General features: G+C 41.3%; 1 protein-coding gene and 1 pseudogene across 1 annotated transcript in view; both read left to right on the top strand.

Annotated features, from left to right (window-relative positions):
- Nucleotides 1-13,572, top strand: part of C2H8orf74 (chromosome 2 C8orf74 homolog) — a 53,391-nt gene extending 39,819 nt beyond the window's left edge. Inside the window, 2 exon segments of the mRNA XM_043981773.1 lie at nt 11,985-12,390; nt 13,351-13,572. Coding sequence (XP_043837708.1) covers nt 11,985-12,390; nt 13,351-13,572 — 628 coding nt within the window.
- A 4,417-nt stretch (nt 13,573-17,989) lies between these two features.
- LOC122739269 lies at nt 17,990-18,755 on the top strand (annotated as a pseudogene).
- The last annotated feature ends 447 nt before the right edge of the window (nt 18,756-19,202 follow it).

Here is a 19,202-nt window from a genome sequence, read left to right as displayed (position 1 = left end):
CTGAGCATAGAGCATGAAGGGATGTTTCTGGGAACCTGTTCACTTACCTGCAAGTGAGAACGGAATGTATATAGTTAGATGACACAATGGATAGAACACTGGGCCTAGAGTCAGGAAGACCTTAGTTTAAATCTGGATTCAGACAGTTATGTGTGACCCTGGGCAAGTCATGTAGCATCTGTTTGCCTCCATTTCCTCAACTGTAAAGTGGGGATCATAACAGTACATACCTCTCAGGATTGTGAGGATAAAATGAGATAATAGTTCTAAAGTATTTAGAACAGTGCCTGGCATGTAAGTGCCATAAAAATGCTTATTCCCTTCCCTCTCCCCATATTGAATAGAAACAGGATACCACACAGGAAAGGATTCAGCTTTTTCAGTCAATCAAACTAAGGTTGAGGGCCAGTTTCATCTGGGGCAGGTTAGTCCTCTTTTTTCTACCTTGTTAGATGAAATCTTTGCTGGATGACTTTGGGGTGTGTGATTTCAGGGTAACCTCAAATATATCAAGAGCTTCCTCCTACATGATACTCAGGCTATTTCTCCTAGTACCTCCCCACCCCCCAAAATTTTACTTTGCATTTATTTTGTATATCTTTGTATTTATTTATATGTATATCTGTTATTTCCCTCTCTTCTCTCCCAACAGAATATAAGTTCATTGAGGGCAGAAAAAGTTTCTTTTCTTTTTTTCCTTTTTAGGTCTTTGCAGTCGAGTGCCTAATACAACCTAGGGCACTTAGTATAAGATTAATACATGCTTGTTGAATGAACAAAGGAATGAATCTCCCACAATGGCCTGTGTAGCATTAATTCTTTTGGATAAAAGTAAATATATTGTAAATAGTACAAAAGTAAATGGTACAGTTGGTCCCCTGCGCCTGGAAAGCATTCTCTCCACTTCACTACTTGTTAAAATCCTTCTCTTCAAGATGGAGGAGGCATGCATAGATAACAGTTGTTCTGAAAAAGAGCTAGGGGTTTTCGTGGACTGTAAGCTCAACATGATTTAGCAGAATAAAGTGACAGCCAAAATCAAATTTGATCTTGGGAGACAATCGGGGAGGTGGAGTGTCCAGAAATAGAGCAGTGCTGATCGCTTTGGACTTTGCCCTCATCAGATGCCATTGTGTTCAGTTCTGGATGCCACGGTTCAAGAATTCTGAAACTCAGTAACTGACAGCTAAGTGGCACAAAATGTTGGAGCTGGAGTCAGGAGTATCTGGGTTTGAATGCTGTTTCAGATGCTAACTCTATGGTATTGGGCTAATAACTTATATTTTCTCAGTCACCGTTTCCTCATTTGAAATATGAGGATAACAGTACCTATATCACAGTATGGTTGTGTAAATCAAATAAGCTAATATCGCTAAAACAATTTGCAAAGGGATATATATGTATACATATTATATGTATAATACATATACACACACATATACATAAGCTAGCATCATCACCACCAGCATCATCATTACTATTATAGCTGGATAGTATTCAAAGGAAAGCAACCATGCCTTCTCTACTATGGAAAATGACCATCTTAGATCTATTCTTACTCAAAAACATGGACTTCTTAGCTTCTTAGCTGAATGAACAAGCCAATTTGGAAAGAAAGGTCATTCCACTATGTTCTGATCCATGGTTCTAGAATCCCCTTTTCCATCCTCCATCCTCCAGGCAACCTGGATGGAATCTATTCACCTTCCTCCTACCCCTGGCACTCACATCTCTTTCTGGACAGCTATACATACCATGCTGCCCTGACTCTAGCCAACATCTCTATCTCTCCTCCACTCTCCATCCCCAACACACACACACACACACACACACACACACACACACACACAAAACTTGGTCTTCAACCCTGGGATACTAGGCTATTACAGGTGGGCTTTTGTTCCTATTTTGCCCAGAACCAGACCTCCAAAGCACTTCTAGTCATCTCCATATCACATCCTAGTTGGTGGGCATTTTTTCCTAGCTGCCTTTTACATGTTATTTTGCCTCATTAGAATGTAAAATCGACCTGAGTTCAAATCTGGCCTCAGACACTTGACACTTACTAGCTGTGTGACCCTGGACAAGTCACTTAACCCTCATTGCCCCACAAAAAAAAGAAAGAAAAAGAAAAAAATAAAGAATGTAAGATCCTTGAGGGCAAGAATGGTCTTGCTTCTTGTTTTTGTATTACCAGAGTCTAGCATGATGACTGGCCCAGGTAAGAGCTTAATAAATGCTCTATCTACCTATCATCCAATGATATTGAATCATCACAATGAATTGAATAGAGAGATATTAGAGGTGGGATGCAAGGGGTGGCTTTTCCTGGGATTATGTCCACTCAGAAAGACCCCTCAAACATAGGATGTTTTCAGTACTTCCCAAGTGGGTCAAATTGTTCTTTGGCATGCAAGGTTCAGTAATTATTCAGGTCACTTAACTCAGCTCATTGTAAAGGGACCTTAAACCTGGGGAATGAGACATCAGTATCTTGTGACCATCAGTAACCAAGGACCATTATTGAAAGGCAGTGGTCTCTCTAGACCTTTTGACTTTTGGATGAAAATGGAATATGATATATCAAAATGACTTGCTACTACTGCAAACTCTCAGCCAGTTAAGAGTTAAACTTCTTGAAGCCCCAACATAAGTGTCCTTATCATCTGGACAGGATCAAGCCAGCCCTAATGTTGCTGGGTCATCCCCACCTCCTCCTTGGAGACTGAGCAATAGTGGGTGGTAAAGATCCCCTAGGGCTACTCAGAACTGGATCTCCTACCCTCCTCTTCCAGAAGCTAACCCTGCAGTTTCATTCATAGGGAGAGTGTAAGGAGGGCAGTTTCCTAAATAAAGTCAATAGGGATGACTTATACTTTAGTGGAAGGAGCCAGTGGGGTGATGTTCAGTGTACAATTAGGAGGTCGGGGCACCAATGGGGTGGCATTTGGAATAGAGCAGTGGAAGGAGGTGCAGATGGAGATGAAGGGTGGAAACCAGGAGCTTACTGCGGGTCTGGAAAGGGGAAGAAATTGGGAGGAGGAATATAAACCCTGCTCTAACATGCTCTCAAGATGTAGGCAGAGTTCTTTACAGAGGGATATTCTAAATTCAGAAATGAATCAATTAGATCTAACATAACTCTTCTATCCCTAAGCTACTCCTGCTCTGCACTCTGGCAGCAGCGGTTTCACCTCTACCCATGGGCTAAGGACTGTGTGCAATGGGTGAGAAAATATAACAGGAGCCTGTTCTTGCCCCTTGCCCTCATCCTCCAGCCCAAGATCCCAGGAATATAGTAGCAGGGGTGATGTGAATGTCATTCAAAGGGACTCCCTATTCCCTGATTATTCCTCAAAGTAGTTTGGAAGCCGTAGGACTGAAGGGGTACTTTTTCCTTGCTCTGTGAACTAATCTCATCATCACCTTGATCTCAGATACTATTAGCCACAAGGCAAATTCAGCACTTTACAGTTTGTCTCTAGAAGGGTTTGGAACAAAACTTTAACCTGCCTGGGATGTTTATACAATCCATCAAAAAGCAGGACTCTCCCAATCAGATGAGGATACCTGATTATTTTATGAGCATGAAAGATCTGATGACCCTGAAATCTCAGTTGAGTTGCAACAGCTTTCACCTAAATCTGAGAGACGGACAGTACTGTGGCAGAGTGGAAAGACCTGGATTCAAATCCTTATTTAATTGTTATTGTCATTGTTGTTGTTGTTGTTTAATTGTTTCCAAGTCTTCATGACCCCATTTGGGATTTTCTTGGCAAAGATACTGGAATGGCTCACCAGTTCCTTCTCCAGCTCATTTTACAGATGAGGAAACTGAGGCAAACAGAGTTAAGTACTTACTATCTACGTGATCCTAGACTATTCAGTTTCCTCAGCTCTGAGATCATAGGGTGGAACTAGAAGAATCAGATTGGGGGGGGCAGGGCAATGAGGGTTAAATGACTTACCCTGCGTCACACAGCTAATAAGCATCAAGTGTTTGAGGCTGGATTTGAACTCAGGTCCTCCTGAACCTGAGGCCAGTGCTTTCTCCACTGTGTCACCTAGCTGCCCCAAGAATCAGATTTATGATTCTGAAAATCAAGACAGAGTCTCATCTCAATAAGAGTAGAAATCAGGCCAGCCCTTGTTCACCTCCTTCAACTGTAGCTTTTTCCCCTTTGCCTCAAAGCTGCTTTGAAGTCTCTAGCTAATTAGTAGAGCTAAATTTGACTTTCACTTCTAACTTTGACCTCTCCTCTCTCAACTTTCCTGTACAGATGAACCTGGTGGAAACAACTCTCTAAACACTGCAGTTTTAACCCTGAAATCTATTCTGATGAGTCATTCTTTAAAATAATAGTTCACATATATTTAGTGACTTAAGGTTTTCAAAGTATTTAATATATAACTTATCTCATTCTAGCCAGTGAGATTGATAATACGTATATTATTTTCCTTTTTTCCTGATGGAGAAACTGAGATTCAGAGAGCTTAAGCTAGTCAGTTAACTAGTATTTATTCAAGATACTACTTAGAGCCAGGTACTGCGTTAAGTACTAGGGATACAAAAAAAGGCAAAATCAGTTCCAGCCCTGAGAGCTCTAATGAAGCCATAGGTAAACTGTGATTGATTCTCAGTCCTGAGAGAGCAGCTCCGAAGGAAAAGTCAGACATTTTATATCTGGGGCTGTGTCCCCCAGTAAAGTGCCTTTCCTCCTCCTTCCCTCAAACACATTTCAGATTTAGCCATCTTTTACACTTCAGCATGAATAAATATCTTGGATTTTGCCCCAAGATTAGCTTTTGGTGCAGGGTAATGACCAGTGAGACACTGGATATGGGAGAAAGGGAAGGAGACCCCTAAAAAGGACCCTAAAAAGTAGACTGTGCAATATTGAATCTTTACCTACTCCAATTTTTTTTATAAAGTAGGCCCTGATAAAGGCCTCCTGAACTGAAAATTATGCAACTCCAAAGTGTTTTGACTCTCTTCTGGTTAGAGTTGAGGTGACTGCAGCCAAACTGGTTTTTCAGGGGGCATTAGTGGAACCTGGTATCCCCCCTGGGGAGAGAGGAGGCCTCTTTCCATGGTTTCCTAGCCAGACCCTCCAGAAATTATGTGGGGTGTAATCAATCTTACAAAACCCTGAACCCTATTCCTGTGTATTTGGGGAGGGAGGGAGGGGGGTGGTGACAGGAGGAAGTAAGTTTGGTGATTCTTAAAATCAAATGTCTTTTTGCCCTGGATTTTGGAGTTCTATAATGCTGTCTTTCCAGTCCTCTCCTCCTCCTCCTGCTCCTCCTCCTCCTCTCCCACCCCACCCAGTCCCCATGCCTCCAGTGTTCTGTGCAGGTGCTGCCCTTCAGGGAGTTGGGGAGGGAGGGAAGGGGGCAGTCTTCAGGAAGTTCCCAGCAGCCAATGCAAATCAAGGCAACTCCCTGATATTGAAGTTGAACCTGCAGGCACAGATCTGTCTGAGGAAAGAAGCCTGGGCTTCTCCCAGAGATTTAATCCATGGGTTTCTGAGTCACCTGCCCCAGACTTCTCAACATATGGTTTATGAAGTGCTCTCCAAAGGCCAAGAAACTGTTCCTAGTAAGCCTTAGATTGTCCCTTTCCTTATATAACCTGAAATTGGCCTCCCCAAAAAGAAGCTGGGCCCAGTAAGTGAATCTGTGTATGTAACTCCCAACTTTAGCAATGACTTAATGTGTGACCTCAGACAACTGTCTGGGCTATAGCTTCATCATGTGTCAAGAGGGAAGCAAAACCAAGAGAAAATTAGAAATAATAAAAGGACTACAAAACACTGGGAAGGTAGAATGGGTGTGATCAATAATACACTTCCATGATGGTTGTCCAAACCTTCAATCTATCAATCAGTCAATCAATAAACATTTATTAAGCACCTACAATGTGTCAAGCACTGTGCTAAGCCCTATGGATACAAAAGAGGCAAAAGACAGTCCCTGCCCTCGAGGAACTTACAATCTAATGAGGAAGACAACATTCAAAGAGATATATGCAAAGTAAGCTACATGCAGGATAAATAGGAAATTATTAAAAGAGGGAAGGGACTGGAATTAAGAAGGGTTAGGGAAGGCTTCCAGTGGAAGGTGGGGTTTTAGTTGGAACTTAAAGGAAGCCAGAGACATCAGTAGGATTTGGGATTTCAGTGGGCTGGGAGCAAACACCCATCCTACCAGACTGTCCCAGCCCCACCCCCCAAGTATAGTCCTGAACAGAGTCCTTGGGAAGGGGAAAGGAGCAGCCCGCGACCAGACAAGCTGCAGTGCGTATTTGCTGTTGAGGGTGCTTTCTTCAGCAAATGACCAAGGAAAGCCATACATTCAAATGTTGCAAGGTTGCTCTACATTGGTGTAGAGTCCCGTTTTGATTATGAGGATGAATCCCCTTCCCCTCTCTTCTCTGTTAATCCATGTGCTTCCAGGTTGGTACAGGAAAGAAAGGAGGAAGGAAACAAGCACTTACTAAGCACCTACTATGTGCCAGGCCCTGTGCTAGGTGCTTTACAAATTTTAGATCTCATTTGATCCTCACAATAACCCTGGGTGGGAGGTAGGTACTGCTATTAGCCCCATTTTAAAGTTGAGGAGACTGAGGCAGACAGGTTAAGATGACTTGCTCAGAGTGATACAGCTAATAAGAGTCTGAGACTGGATTCGAATTCCTATCTTTCTGACTCTAGAACCAACCCTCCCTCCCCTGTACCATCGAGCCGCCTCTACTATGGGAACAGTACTGGATTTGGTAGCAGGCAACCTAGATTCAAATCTCAGCTGGGCCACTACTTAAGTGACCTTTGGCAGATCACTTCCCTCCCTGGCCCCCCGTTTCCTCATCCATAAGAAGCTGAAGAACCAACTCTCAGGGGTACTACAGAGGAGAGACTCTTGTTCCAGTATCATTCCTCCCAGCTCTAAACCTATGATTCTATGAGTCCTCTCTTTAAAACCTGGTTCAAACCCTACCTCCTCCAGGACTTCCACGAAGATCATCCCTTTTCTCCCCTCAAGCACAGTGGATTGTTGGCCTTGTAGAAAAGAGGAGCTGGGTTCAAATCCCACCTCTGACCCATTGATTCTGTGAGCCTGAGTAAGCCGCTTAATCACTGTGAGGTTGTTGTTGCTTTCCTCAGATGAAAATGTAGATTTTTTTTTGTTAATTGAAAAAAATATGAAAATTTTCAAAATTAAAGGGAAAAGAAAAGACTTCCAATGAGAAGGAACTCAGCACCTTCTAAAGCAGGCCATGTCTAATTGGAGATAGCTCTAAGTGTGAGAGAGATTTCAATGTCTCACTGTAATTTCCACCCCCTGTTCCCAGCTCTACCTGGTGGGGCCAAGCAGAGTAATGATAAATCCATTATCTTTCCTCTGACAGCCCTTCAGTTCTTTTTTTTTTTTTTTTTACAGGGCTATGGGGGTTAAGTGACTTGCCCAGGGTCACATAGCTAGTAAGTGTCAAGTGTCTGAGGCTGGATTTGAACTCAGATACTCCTGAATCCAGGGCCAGTGCTTTATCCACTGTGCTACCTAGCTGCCCCCCAGCCCTTCAGTTCTTGAAGACAACTATCATGCCCCCACCGTCGGCTCTTCTCCAAATAGAGCATTCCCAATTCCTCCAACTGATTTTCTTATGAAATGGTCTCTTATCCTCCTTCACCATCCTAAACAGCCTTTTCAGGATGCACTGCGGCTTGCCGGTTTCCTTCCTAAAATATGGCACTCCAAAACACAATATTTCAGATGTCCTCTCTCCTCACCTCTGCTTCCTCGAAATCCTTGAATCACTTTGGAATTGTCTTGCATCAGAACAAAAGGGAAAAGCCATGAGAAAGAAAAAACAAAAAACAAAAGTGAAAATTGTATACCTCCCTCTGCCTTCAGACTCCACAGTTCTCTCTGGATATGGAGAGCATTTTCCATCATAGGTCCTTTGGCATTGTCTTGGATCATTGTATTGCTGAGCAGAACTAAGTCTATCACAGTTGATCATCACGCAATGTTGCTGTTACTATGCACAATATTTTCCTGGTTCTGCTCACTTCACTCAGCATTAGTCCACTTAAGTCTTTCCAGGTTTTTCTGAAATCTGCCTACTAATCATTTCTTAAAGCACAATAGTATTCCACTATATTCTTATATGACAACTTGTTCAGCCATTCCCCAATTGATGGGCATCCCTTCAATTTCCAATTCTTTATCACCACAAAAAGAGCTGCTAGAAATATTTTTGTACATGTGGGTCCTTTTCCCTTTTTTTGATCTCTTTGGGATACAGACCAAGTAATGGTATCACTAGGTCAAAGGGTATGCACAGTTTTATAGCCCTTTGGGCATAGTTCCAAGTTGCCCTCCAAATTGGTTGGTTCCATTCACAACTCTCCCAACAATGCAGTAGTATTTTCAAACATTTATCATTTTACAGTTTTGTCATATTAGCTAATCTGGTGGGTGTGAGATGGTACCTTAGAGTTGTTCTAATTTGCATTTCTCTAATCAATAATGATTCTGAAAATTTTATCATATGACTATAGATAGTTTTAATTTCTTCATCTGAAAACTGCCTGTTTATATCCTTTGACAATTTCTCAATTGGGGAACTGCTTGTCATTTCTTAGGGGACAATAGTATTCCATCACAATCATATACCACAACTTGTTCAGCCATTCCCCAGTTGATGGGCATCCCCTCAAGTTCCAATTCTTTGCCACCACAAAGAGTTGCTAGAATTATTTTTGTACATGTGGGTCCTTTTCCCTTTTTTATGATCTCATTGGGATACAGACCTAGTAGTGGTATTCCTGGGTCAAAGGGTATGCACAGCCCCATAGCCCTTTGGGCATAGTTCCAAATTGCTCTCCAGAATGACTGGATTAGTTCACAACTCCACCGACAATGCCTTAGTGTTCCAATTTTTCCACAGCTTCTCCAAAATTTATTATTTTCCTTTTTTGTCATATTAGCCAATCTGACAGGCATGAGGTGGTGCCTTAGAGTTGTTTTAATTTGCATTTCTCTAACTAATAGTGATTTAGAGCATTTTTTCATATAGCAACAGATAGCTTTGTTTGTTTTTGTTTGTTTGTTTGTTTTTTAGTGAGGCAATTGGGGTTAAGCGACTTGCCCAGGGTCACACAGCTAGCAAGTGTTAAGTGTCTGAGGCCGGATTTGAACTCAGGTACTCCTGAATCCAGGGCCAGTGCTCTATCCACTGCACCATCTAGCTGCCCCAACAGATAGCTTTGATTTTTTCATCTGAAAATTGCCTGTTCATATCCTTTGACCATTTCTCAATTGGGGAATGACTTGTATTCTTGTAAATTTGATTTATTTCCCTACATATTTTAGAAGTAAGGACTTTATCAGAAACACTGGCTATAAAAATTGTTTCTCAGCTTTCTGCTTCCCTTCTAATCTTGGCTACGTTGCTTCTGTTTTGCATTTCATAAAATTCTCTATCTCTTGTTTGGTCATAACTTCTTCTCCTCTCTATAGATCTGAGAGGTAAACTATTCCTTCCTCTCCTAGTTTACCTATGGTATCCATGTACCCATTTTGACCTTATTTTGGTATATGGTGTAAGATGTTATTCTATGCCTAGTTTCTGCCTTACTATCTTCCAGTTTTATCAGTTTTTGTCAAATAGTGAGCTCCTATCCCAGAAGCTGGAGTCTTTGGGTTTATCAAACAGTTGATTACCATAGGCATTTACTACTGTCTCCTGTCCCTTACCCATTCCACTGATCTACCAAACTATTTCTTAGCCAGTAGCAAATAGTTTTATGACTGCCACTTTATAGTATAGATTTAGGTTTGGTATGGCTAGCCCACCTTCCTGTGTATTTTTTTTTCCATTTGTTCCCTTGATATTTTTGACCTTTTGTTCTTCCAGATGAATTTTGTTATTATTTCTATCTCAATAAAAATAATTTTAGGTAGTCTGATTAGTATGGCACTGAATAAGTAAATTAATTTAGGTAGAATTGTCATTTTTATTATATCAGCTCAGACCATACATGAGCAATTGATATTTTTCTAATTATTTAGATCTGATTTTATTTGTGTGAGCAGTGTTTTGTAATTGTGTTCATATAGTTCCTGGGTTTGTCTTAGCAGGTAGATTCACAAATAATTTATATTATCTAGTTATTTGGGATAGGGGGTGTTTTGTTTTCTTTTTTTGTTTTGTTTTGTTTTGTGGGGCAATGAGGGTTAAGTGACTTGCCCAGGGTCACACAGCTAGTAAGTGTCAAGTATCTGAGGCCGGATTTGAACTCAGGTCCTCCTGAATCCAGGGCCAGTGCTTTATCCACTGCGCCACCTAGCTGCCCCATATCTACAGTTATTTTACATGGAATTTCTCTTTCTATTTCTTGCTGCTGAGCTTTTTGGTCATGTATAGAAATGCTGATGATTTCTGTCTACCTGCTTTTTACTATGTGAAAGGGGCGGGGGGGGGGGGGGAATCAGTCCTTAAAATGAACAAGTTGAGAGTTACCTCATTAGTGCCAAGAAGGAGAGGGGTGGAATCTCCCAGGAGGCCAAACTCCATCCAAACCATAGCTTAAACTGTTGGCAAAGTGAGGGCTTGTTCCTGCCAAATCCCAAGGACAGAAAGATTTTCAATGTTGTACCCCCTTGGATGAATATTTTTCTAAGACAGTGACTTCCCCACCCTCTTTTTACTCTGGGAGATTAAAGGTAAATATTGCCTCATGGAACCAAGACAGCTGGAAAGAGTGTCCCACGGGCAAAAATGAAGGGGAGGATTCTTTCAAGCATTCCCATCACTAGGAGCCAATTGATGCACCAGCCCCTAGCTAGAGGGGCCTATGGAACTTGACAGACATTGTCCATATTACCCCATATGCTGTCAGGGTTCTGAGAAATTAAATGACTCAACAGTAGAGTTTGGGGACAGGAAAAGTTGGGGGAATTCAGAAAAAATATCAAGGGTTGGGGGCATGTTTTGTCCAATTCTTTGAGTTCCTCAGAAGAAAGGCCATCCATAATATCAAAGTAAAATAATTAATTATAGAATAGGATATATAATACTAGACTTGTAAGGGACCTTCATAATCATCAACCACCCCCCCACACACACACACACACACTAGATGCTCCTTGAAGGCAGAGACTTTGCCTCTCTTTGTATCTCTAGTGCTTAGCACACTGCTTGGAACATAGTAAGTGCTTAATTTTTGATGAATGAGTGAATGTAGTACAAAGGTCAGCAAACCATGGCACATAGGTTAAATTCAGGCCACCGACTGTTTTCATATGACCCAAAGCAGACCAGATTTGGTCCTTGGGCCGTAGTTTGCAGACTCTGATCTAGATCACGCCCACACACACACCTCATTTTACAAGTGAGGGAATGGAGAAAATTCATGGTAAAGTTGCTTTCTAAAACCCAGATTTCCTGACTTCTATTCCTCTGCTCCTCCCCATAATATTTTTAAAACTATTTTTTTTTATCATGAACTTCACAGTCATCAACAAACATGAACATTTTTACACACAAAGGACAAAAACAGGAGATTACCTGGTGCCATTTTTCAGTGTCAGTCTGTTTCTCTGATATAGATGCTGGATTACCAAGACAGACATACAGTTCACTTCAAGCAATCTCTGTAGGGAGCTAATTGTATGGTCACATGTGTATCAAGCACAGGAAGGAGAAACATTTCACAAACACACACACACACACCCTCATCCAGTCTGGAAACTTACACAAAGAGAGAGAAAAGATAGAGAGGGGAGCAAACTCATTCATGATGAACAAATGACTAGTCATCTCTTGAGAATCCCTAATCATGTGGCTTCTCTCCAATGGCCAAAACCCCACATTATATGTACCCACATGATGTATTTCCTGGACCTTGTGGCTGGCCTGGCCTTTGGACTTCTCTTCAGATAGCTAGCTCATCATCTACTTTTGTCTCTACGTTCCCAGATTGCTCCATTAGCCAGGCCTTGAAGATACTTGGGAACAAGCTCAAAGAATATGAAACAAAATTTAATCCTTGCAATCTGATGGCCATCTGCGACTATTTTCACAACACCTTCATCCGGCATTTAAAACTCTACCAGTATGTCCTCTGTAAAGACCAGGATGTGTATCAGACTGAGGAATCTTTAGACCTCTGCCCTCCACCGCTACCCCTTCCGTTGTCTGAGGGTGTTGACAAAGAGGTCTGGAATTATCAGCAGAAGGTGGCTGAGCTCACGGCTGCTGAGGTGCAAAAACGGACCAATATGTTGCTTCTGAGGGAGACCTTACACTTGGAAAGGGAGCATACAATGCAGAAGATCTTTGAGGGAGTCACCCTGAAAGAAATGGAGGTCCTAGACCGAGAGGTGAGACACAATATTGCTGAGTGATATGATTGAGAGGTAGCTAGGGAAGTGGCATTGTAGTTAGGAAGACCTGTGTTCAAATATTACCACTGACATAGACTCCATTTCCTGCTCTTTTCCCTAATTTCTTCTTTCCTCCCCCTTCCTTTCTCTTTCCCTTCCTATCTCCTCTTCTCTCCTCCTATCTTTTGGTTCCTCTTCTCCCCTTCCTCATATCTCATTTCTTCTTAATTGATCTCCTCTACTCTCTAATGGCTTTGTTTTTATTGTTGTTATTGCCATTGGGGTGCATCTGAACATCATAGATATAAATCTAGAAGGGACCTCATCCAGCCCAACACCTCATTTGACAAATTTGAAGGAACTTTATCCTTCTGGTATGAGATTAGAAAGGCTGAAAAACATGGGACCAAAATAGCTCTTCCTAGCCTTTGGATTGTAGGATTCTACCATATGGGTTAAGACAAAATCACGCTCAATGTAAAGGTTTTGTCTAATAACCAACTCATGGGTTACCCTACTAGAGAAACCACTTATGAAGTCACAAGGGAAGGAAAGGACAAAGTTGAGACTAGAACTCGAGTTCATTGACTCCTAGTCTAATCATACTGACCTATGTCCAGTAACCAGTAAATTACCCCACTAGAGGAACCACATCTAAAGTCACAAAGGAAGGAAAGGGCAAAGATGAAACTCCTGTTTCATTATCTCTTTTTAAATTTTTTATTTTGTTTGGGGGGGGGGGAATGTGAGTTAAGGGACTTGCCCAGGGTCACACAGCTAATTAAGTGTCAAGTGTCTGAGGCCAGATTTGAACTCGGCTCCTCCTGAATCCAGGGCCGGTGCTTTATCCACTGTGCCACCTAGCTGCCCCCTGTTTCATTGTCTCTTAGCCCAACCATACTTCCCTGGCTCCCTCTAGAACCCTCCAAACCAGCTATGTCCTGTTTTTTTCTCCAGGTATTGGAAGATATCATCCGCAAAGCCATTCGCACACAGATTGAGTCCTTGAAGGAGCTATTGGAGAATGAGATAAAGACGACTTATGCAATATTAGACCTAAAACTGCAAAAGAAGACTTTGAAAGCCCCTCTTCCCTACCCTCCAGAGCCAGGCCAGTCAAGCCAAGCGGAACTGAAAAAGGAAAAAACCAAGAAAGCCAAAGAAAAGAAGAAAAAGTAGGAGACTGATGCCCAATTTGAGAAATGCAAATGAGAATAGGCCATTCATTGTTGGCCATAGAAAGCAACATACACTGTGTTTCCAAGTACTGTGACTCAGACATTTCTTAGAAATTAAATGTGGTGGGTTTTTTTAAAGCAACACCTATAGCCATGACTGTGTGTTATATTTAGTTGGGATAGACGCATCCTTGAAAATTGAAACCAAGCCAACTTCATTCTTAGTGGTGGGATAACAAGCTTTTCTCCATTTCCACCTAGCACTGGTATCATCCAAATAGCATCTGCTCTGTAAATTCTTTTGAAGCCTTTTTTTTCTTTTTTCTTTTTCAGGGCAATGAAGGTTAAGTGACTTGTCAAGTGTCTAAGGTTGGATTTGAACTCAGGTCCTCCTGAATCCAAGGCCAATGCTTTATCCACTGTGCCACCTAGCTGCCCTGCTCTATAAATTCTAATTGACTTTTTTTTCCACTGAGGACAAAACTGATGAAAGTGAACTCAAATTGTAGTAGGGAAAAATTAGGGCTCATATCAGTAAGGATTCTTAACTGGCACAATAGTTCTAGGATGCTGTAATGATGCCCAAGAGCTCTCTTACCCAGTGATCTTTGAAAAGAGAAATGGTATTTGTCTGTTGGGAATTTAAGCCTGCCTAAAAAGAACTAGATTAGATGGCTTCTGAGGAACTCTTGTAACTTTGGAAACCTCTGTATAATGTGGGGACATATATGTACCTCAGGTGTCGATTGGGCCCTCAGTCCCTGACACTACAAACCTAGACAAAACCTTGGTGGGGTCCTCACAAAATCTCATTGATATATGCTCCTTAGCAGGGTCTTCTCTAAGAATGCAAAAAAAAATCCACTATTCTTCCTTCTCTTATCAAATCTCCAAATCTCTCTCTCTCTGTACATATATATAATATATATATGTAATGTGTGTATATATACACACACATATACATACACATATGTGTGTATATGTATATAATATATGTGGTGTGTCTATATGCATAGATTTACATACATATGTACAAAGTAACCCAGCAAACACTTATTAAGCATTTATTAAATTTTCACATAACTGTGCTTGGCACTAAGGATACAAAGAAAAAATGTTAAATAGTCAATGACCTCAAGACTTTTCCAATCTACTGGGGGTAGGGAGGGGGGGAGATGTATGGTACAAGCAGAGAAGCATAAACATAACTATTTGAAGAGGGAAAATGTTTTCCACAGTAGATGGCATTGGAACTGAGCCTTGAAGGAATTTAGAAACTCCAAGGAGCAGGGGTAAGGAAGTTTGTGCATTCCAAGCACGGACTCAGGAAATGGAATCCACAGTATGGTAAACACATAGGCCATTTTGGCCAATTATAAGGTTTGGACAGTGGTACTCTCCCCAGCCCTTTCCCTTATTCCCCTTCTCCTTAAGGCTCTATCTTTCTTTCCAACTTCTCAAGCTGATACTGGCCCCTCTGTACATGTTGTTCTCTATGGAAGTTGCATGGATAGATAGGCCTTTCTCCAGGTCCACTCACAATCTGATTTCTCTTTCTGTGTCTGTGACATATTCATATCTGGACATAATGCATGTCTATATGTTTTATAGGGTCCTCTTTTGAAGAATAAGTCCAAGGGCCAGTTCAAATGTGGGAACTCTTATCATTCCCAAGGAAAAACTCAATGATCTTCTTAGATGCAACCAAGAAGTTATGGATTTTAGTTCCCAGGGGCTTCAACCAAAGTACAAAGGCTTATCAGTGAGACAGTGAGGACCATGGCAAGAATTCACTCTTTGTCTAGGAGCTGGTAAGGGGAGCAAGGGAGGGAGGGCTTACTCCACTTCTTTTGACATTTCCAAGAATGACCACTATAAATGTATGCACATGAATGTGGTTATATATCTAAATTTTAGTTATTATAATTATTATGTAATAAGATCATAGATTTAGAACTGGAAGAGACCTTAGAGGTCATCTACAATGCTTTCATTTTATAGATGAATAGAGTTCCAGAAGGCTGATGTGACTTTCTTCAAGGACACACAGGTAGTAAGTAGCAAAGTCAAGATTTTAACCGAGGTTGCCAGATTCCAAATCTTGTGATTTTTCTACTGTACTAAAGCTGTGGTGTTGGTGGTGGTGGTGGTGGTGATGATGATGAAGAAAAAGAAGAAGGAGGAGGAGGAGGAGGAGGAGGAGGATGGTAATGATGACAGCTTCATCAAAGCCCAACTGGTTTACTATTGATGTCATGAGTTAGAGCAATATCAGAGTACGGGAATGCTAACCAACATAGTACATAGCAGCGACTCATCTTTCCTGAGATAGCTGTGAAAGTCCTGTGAACATTCTGAAATACTGACTATTCAGGCTCTGACAATACCATTGGTTGGGTTAGCACCCTGACCAGTGTGATGAAAGTATTGCTATGAATCTTAAAAACAGACAGGGACACAGTGTTGTTGGGCTGTCCCTAATCAGAGCCATTATTGATTATCACTTTGATATGAGGACAACTGAGCAAGTGGCACCCCTTGGTGTCCTAAAACCTCAGAAAGGTATGATGTATTTCAGGGGGAAAAATTAGAAACCTCAATGCCCGACCTTCTGGAAATGCTTTGATGTAAATGGTGCTATCCAATAAAATGAGCAAACCAAGAATGCAAATGAAATAGATTGAAAACTATGGATGATTTGGTTAAGTAGTAAGTACTATCACATAACAAAGGTGGAAACAGATTTTGCCAACTATAGGCAATGACTTTAGACTGCTTTTTATTAATGACATTGTCAGCTCAGAGCCATACAACAGTGTGTTGAAGATGCAATATAGGGCAATCCTAAGAAATAACTTCATTCCTAAACTCAGATCAGATGAAAGAAGAGGAGAAATTGAAGAGTTATTTAAATCTGAAGAGGGATGAACTGAAGAAACTGAAGGCATTGAAAATCAATAATTAACACAAACTCCAGAAGTGCTACCTAATAAGGAAATGGATGGCAAAAATAAGACCAATGTCTCAAATGATTATGAAAATACAATGGACATATGTACACAGAATGGAATTTTGAAAATCCTTCTTTTATTTTGATAGCCAGACCCCACTAAAAATTGAACTATGCCAAAACAGAGCAATTTTTTAAAAAAGCTATTATTATCTGCTCTAACCATCATGAATCAACATACTTCCCCACAATATTAACAGAGTATTAAAAAAATCAGGTCCTGCCCACAACAGTACATGCTGTTTGTGGCTGTGTTTTCAGCAGTATCATAGGGATTGGACCGGTCATTTTATCAGTGAAGAGAATTCCCCAGATATGGAAATTCTCTCTACTTACTCGGGTTGGCTCCTTCTCTTAGCTGGCAAGAACATTTTGAGACTGAGTGACTTGCCCAGGATTACTCAATCAGCATGTCAGAAGAAAGACCTCAACTAAGGTATTCCTGACTTCAAGGCCAACTGTCTATTTGCTGTGTCATGGCTATTTCTCAAAGTAATGACTGATGATGAAAAATGAGCAATGAATGGGGCCCAGAGTTGGACAAGAGAAGGTCAACAGTGGACTGTATTGTTTGTTTCCCTGTGTGACCCTGGACTAATCACTTAACCTCTCTCTCTTTGGTCCAGTTTCCTCATATAAAATGGCCTTTGTGACCTCCAAATTCTATTTTAGTTCTAAATCTATGAACTTATGAACTGAAGTTATTTTAGTGAGCCAAACTTTCCCCTGAAATCAAGTTCCATCTTTTTATGCCTATATTCTTCCAGTGATGCCATATGGATTTGAATCACAGGATCACGATGTGCAAAGAACTGTGGCTATGGATTCTCCTACGGCAATGAAGAGGTATATAGTATCTGGGACATAACATATTACAAATGAGAAAATGTATAGAAGTGGTGTGAAGAATGTCATCAGAGAAATGTGGGTAGCCCATGTGTTCCACTGCTATCTCTACAATACCAAAAGAACTCAAGGAAGGCCCCCACCTGGCATGTGAAGCTGACCACCTACGGCAAGTTAATGGAAGACATGGCCAAGATTCATATAATATGAACACATACAGATGGATTTCATTCTGCACCATTAGAGAGGATGTCCACATCAATAAAATCACAATTTGATTGAGTATTGAACTCTGTACTAATATGTAACTTGAAACATTGACTAAAAGGAATGAACACTGATCTGGAGCATCAAGAGGCTTGGTTTGTATTCCTAATTCAACCCTTCTTCATGACCATGAGTAGGTTATTCTTGGCACTTAGTTTCTACCTCTCTAAAATGAAGGCATTGGATTAAATAGTATATGATTCTAATACATGACATAAAAATGAGTGGGGGCTCTCAGCTCTTTTCCCAAGGTTGGTGCCAGGATGCACTGCTTTAGTTGCCTCTCTGAAACAATATGGTGAAGGTCATAGTCAATAGATTTGGCTGTATTGGACACCTGGTGACCAGAGCTGCATTAAATTCAAGTAGAGTAGACATTGTGGCCATCAATGATCTCTCCATTGACTCAACTACATGGTTTATATTTCAATATGATTCTGCTCATGGTAAGTTCAAGGGCACTGTAAAGCTGAGAATGGAAAGCTGGTGATCAATGGAAAAGCTATTACCATTTTTTAGGAACAGGATCCTACCAATATTAAATGGAGAGATGCTGGATCCCGGTATATTGTGGAGTACATTGGTGTCTTTACCACCATGGAGAAGGCTGGGGCTCACTTGAAAGGTGGAGCCAAGTGGGTAATTACCTCTGCCCCATCTGCTGATACCCCAATGTTCATGATGGGAATGAACCATGAGAAACATGATAATTCCCTTAAGATCGTCAGTAAAGCCTCCTGCACTACCAACTGCTTGGCCCCCTTGGCCGAGGTCATTCATGAGAACTTTGGCATTGTGAAAGGACTCATGACTACAATCCATGCCATTACTGCTACCCAGAATACAGTAGATGGCTCCCCTAGCAAGCCGTGGTATGATGGGCATGGTGCTTCCCAGAATATCTTCCTGCTTCCACTGGTGCTGCTAAGGCTGTAGGGAAGGTCATACCTGAACTGAATGGGAAGCTCACAGGCATGCCCTTCCAAGTTCCTACTCCCAGTGTATCTATTGTGGGTCTGACCTGCCACCAGGAGAAACCTGCCAAATGTGAGTCTTCCTGATGCCAAGCTTGGCACTACCTATCTTCCCCATATATAAACATGAATGTGAGTATATGTATGCACGTATCTGTATATATGCATGCATGTGTGCATACATACATAGATTTGTATGTATAAACAGACATAAGCACATATACATACATAAATATGCATATATGTTTTATAAGATGTTAAAGCTTAAAAATGCACAGACTTTTGGGACATCCTACATATACACATTAGGCAGCTTCTGGCTCTTAGATGAGCACATTTTCCATTGGATCACACGGTTTCACAGACAACCAGTTTCTCCTCTCCTCCTGTTATCAGGGGATTGAAGCCCTGCAGATTAGCCACTGGTCCTGGCCCCAAAGAAATCAAACTGGAAGTTTGTTACCAAACTCTGGGCTCTTCCTTCCAGGACCCATAATTTGCTCTCCAGGCACTGGCTCCTACCCTTTACCCTCT

Source organism: Dromiciops gliroides, chromosome 2, assembly GCF_019393635.1.
Source record: "Dromiciops gliroides isolate mDroGli1 chromosome 2, mDroGli1.pri, whole genome shotgun sequence".
NCBI lineage: Eukaryota > Metazoa > Chordata > Mammalia > Microbiotheria > Microbiotheriidae > Dromiciops > Dromiciops gliroides.
Note: the sequence above shows the minus strand (reverse complement) of the source record. Positions and strands in the feature narration are given on the sequence as shown.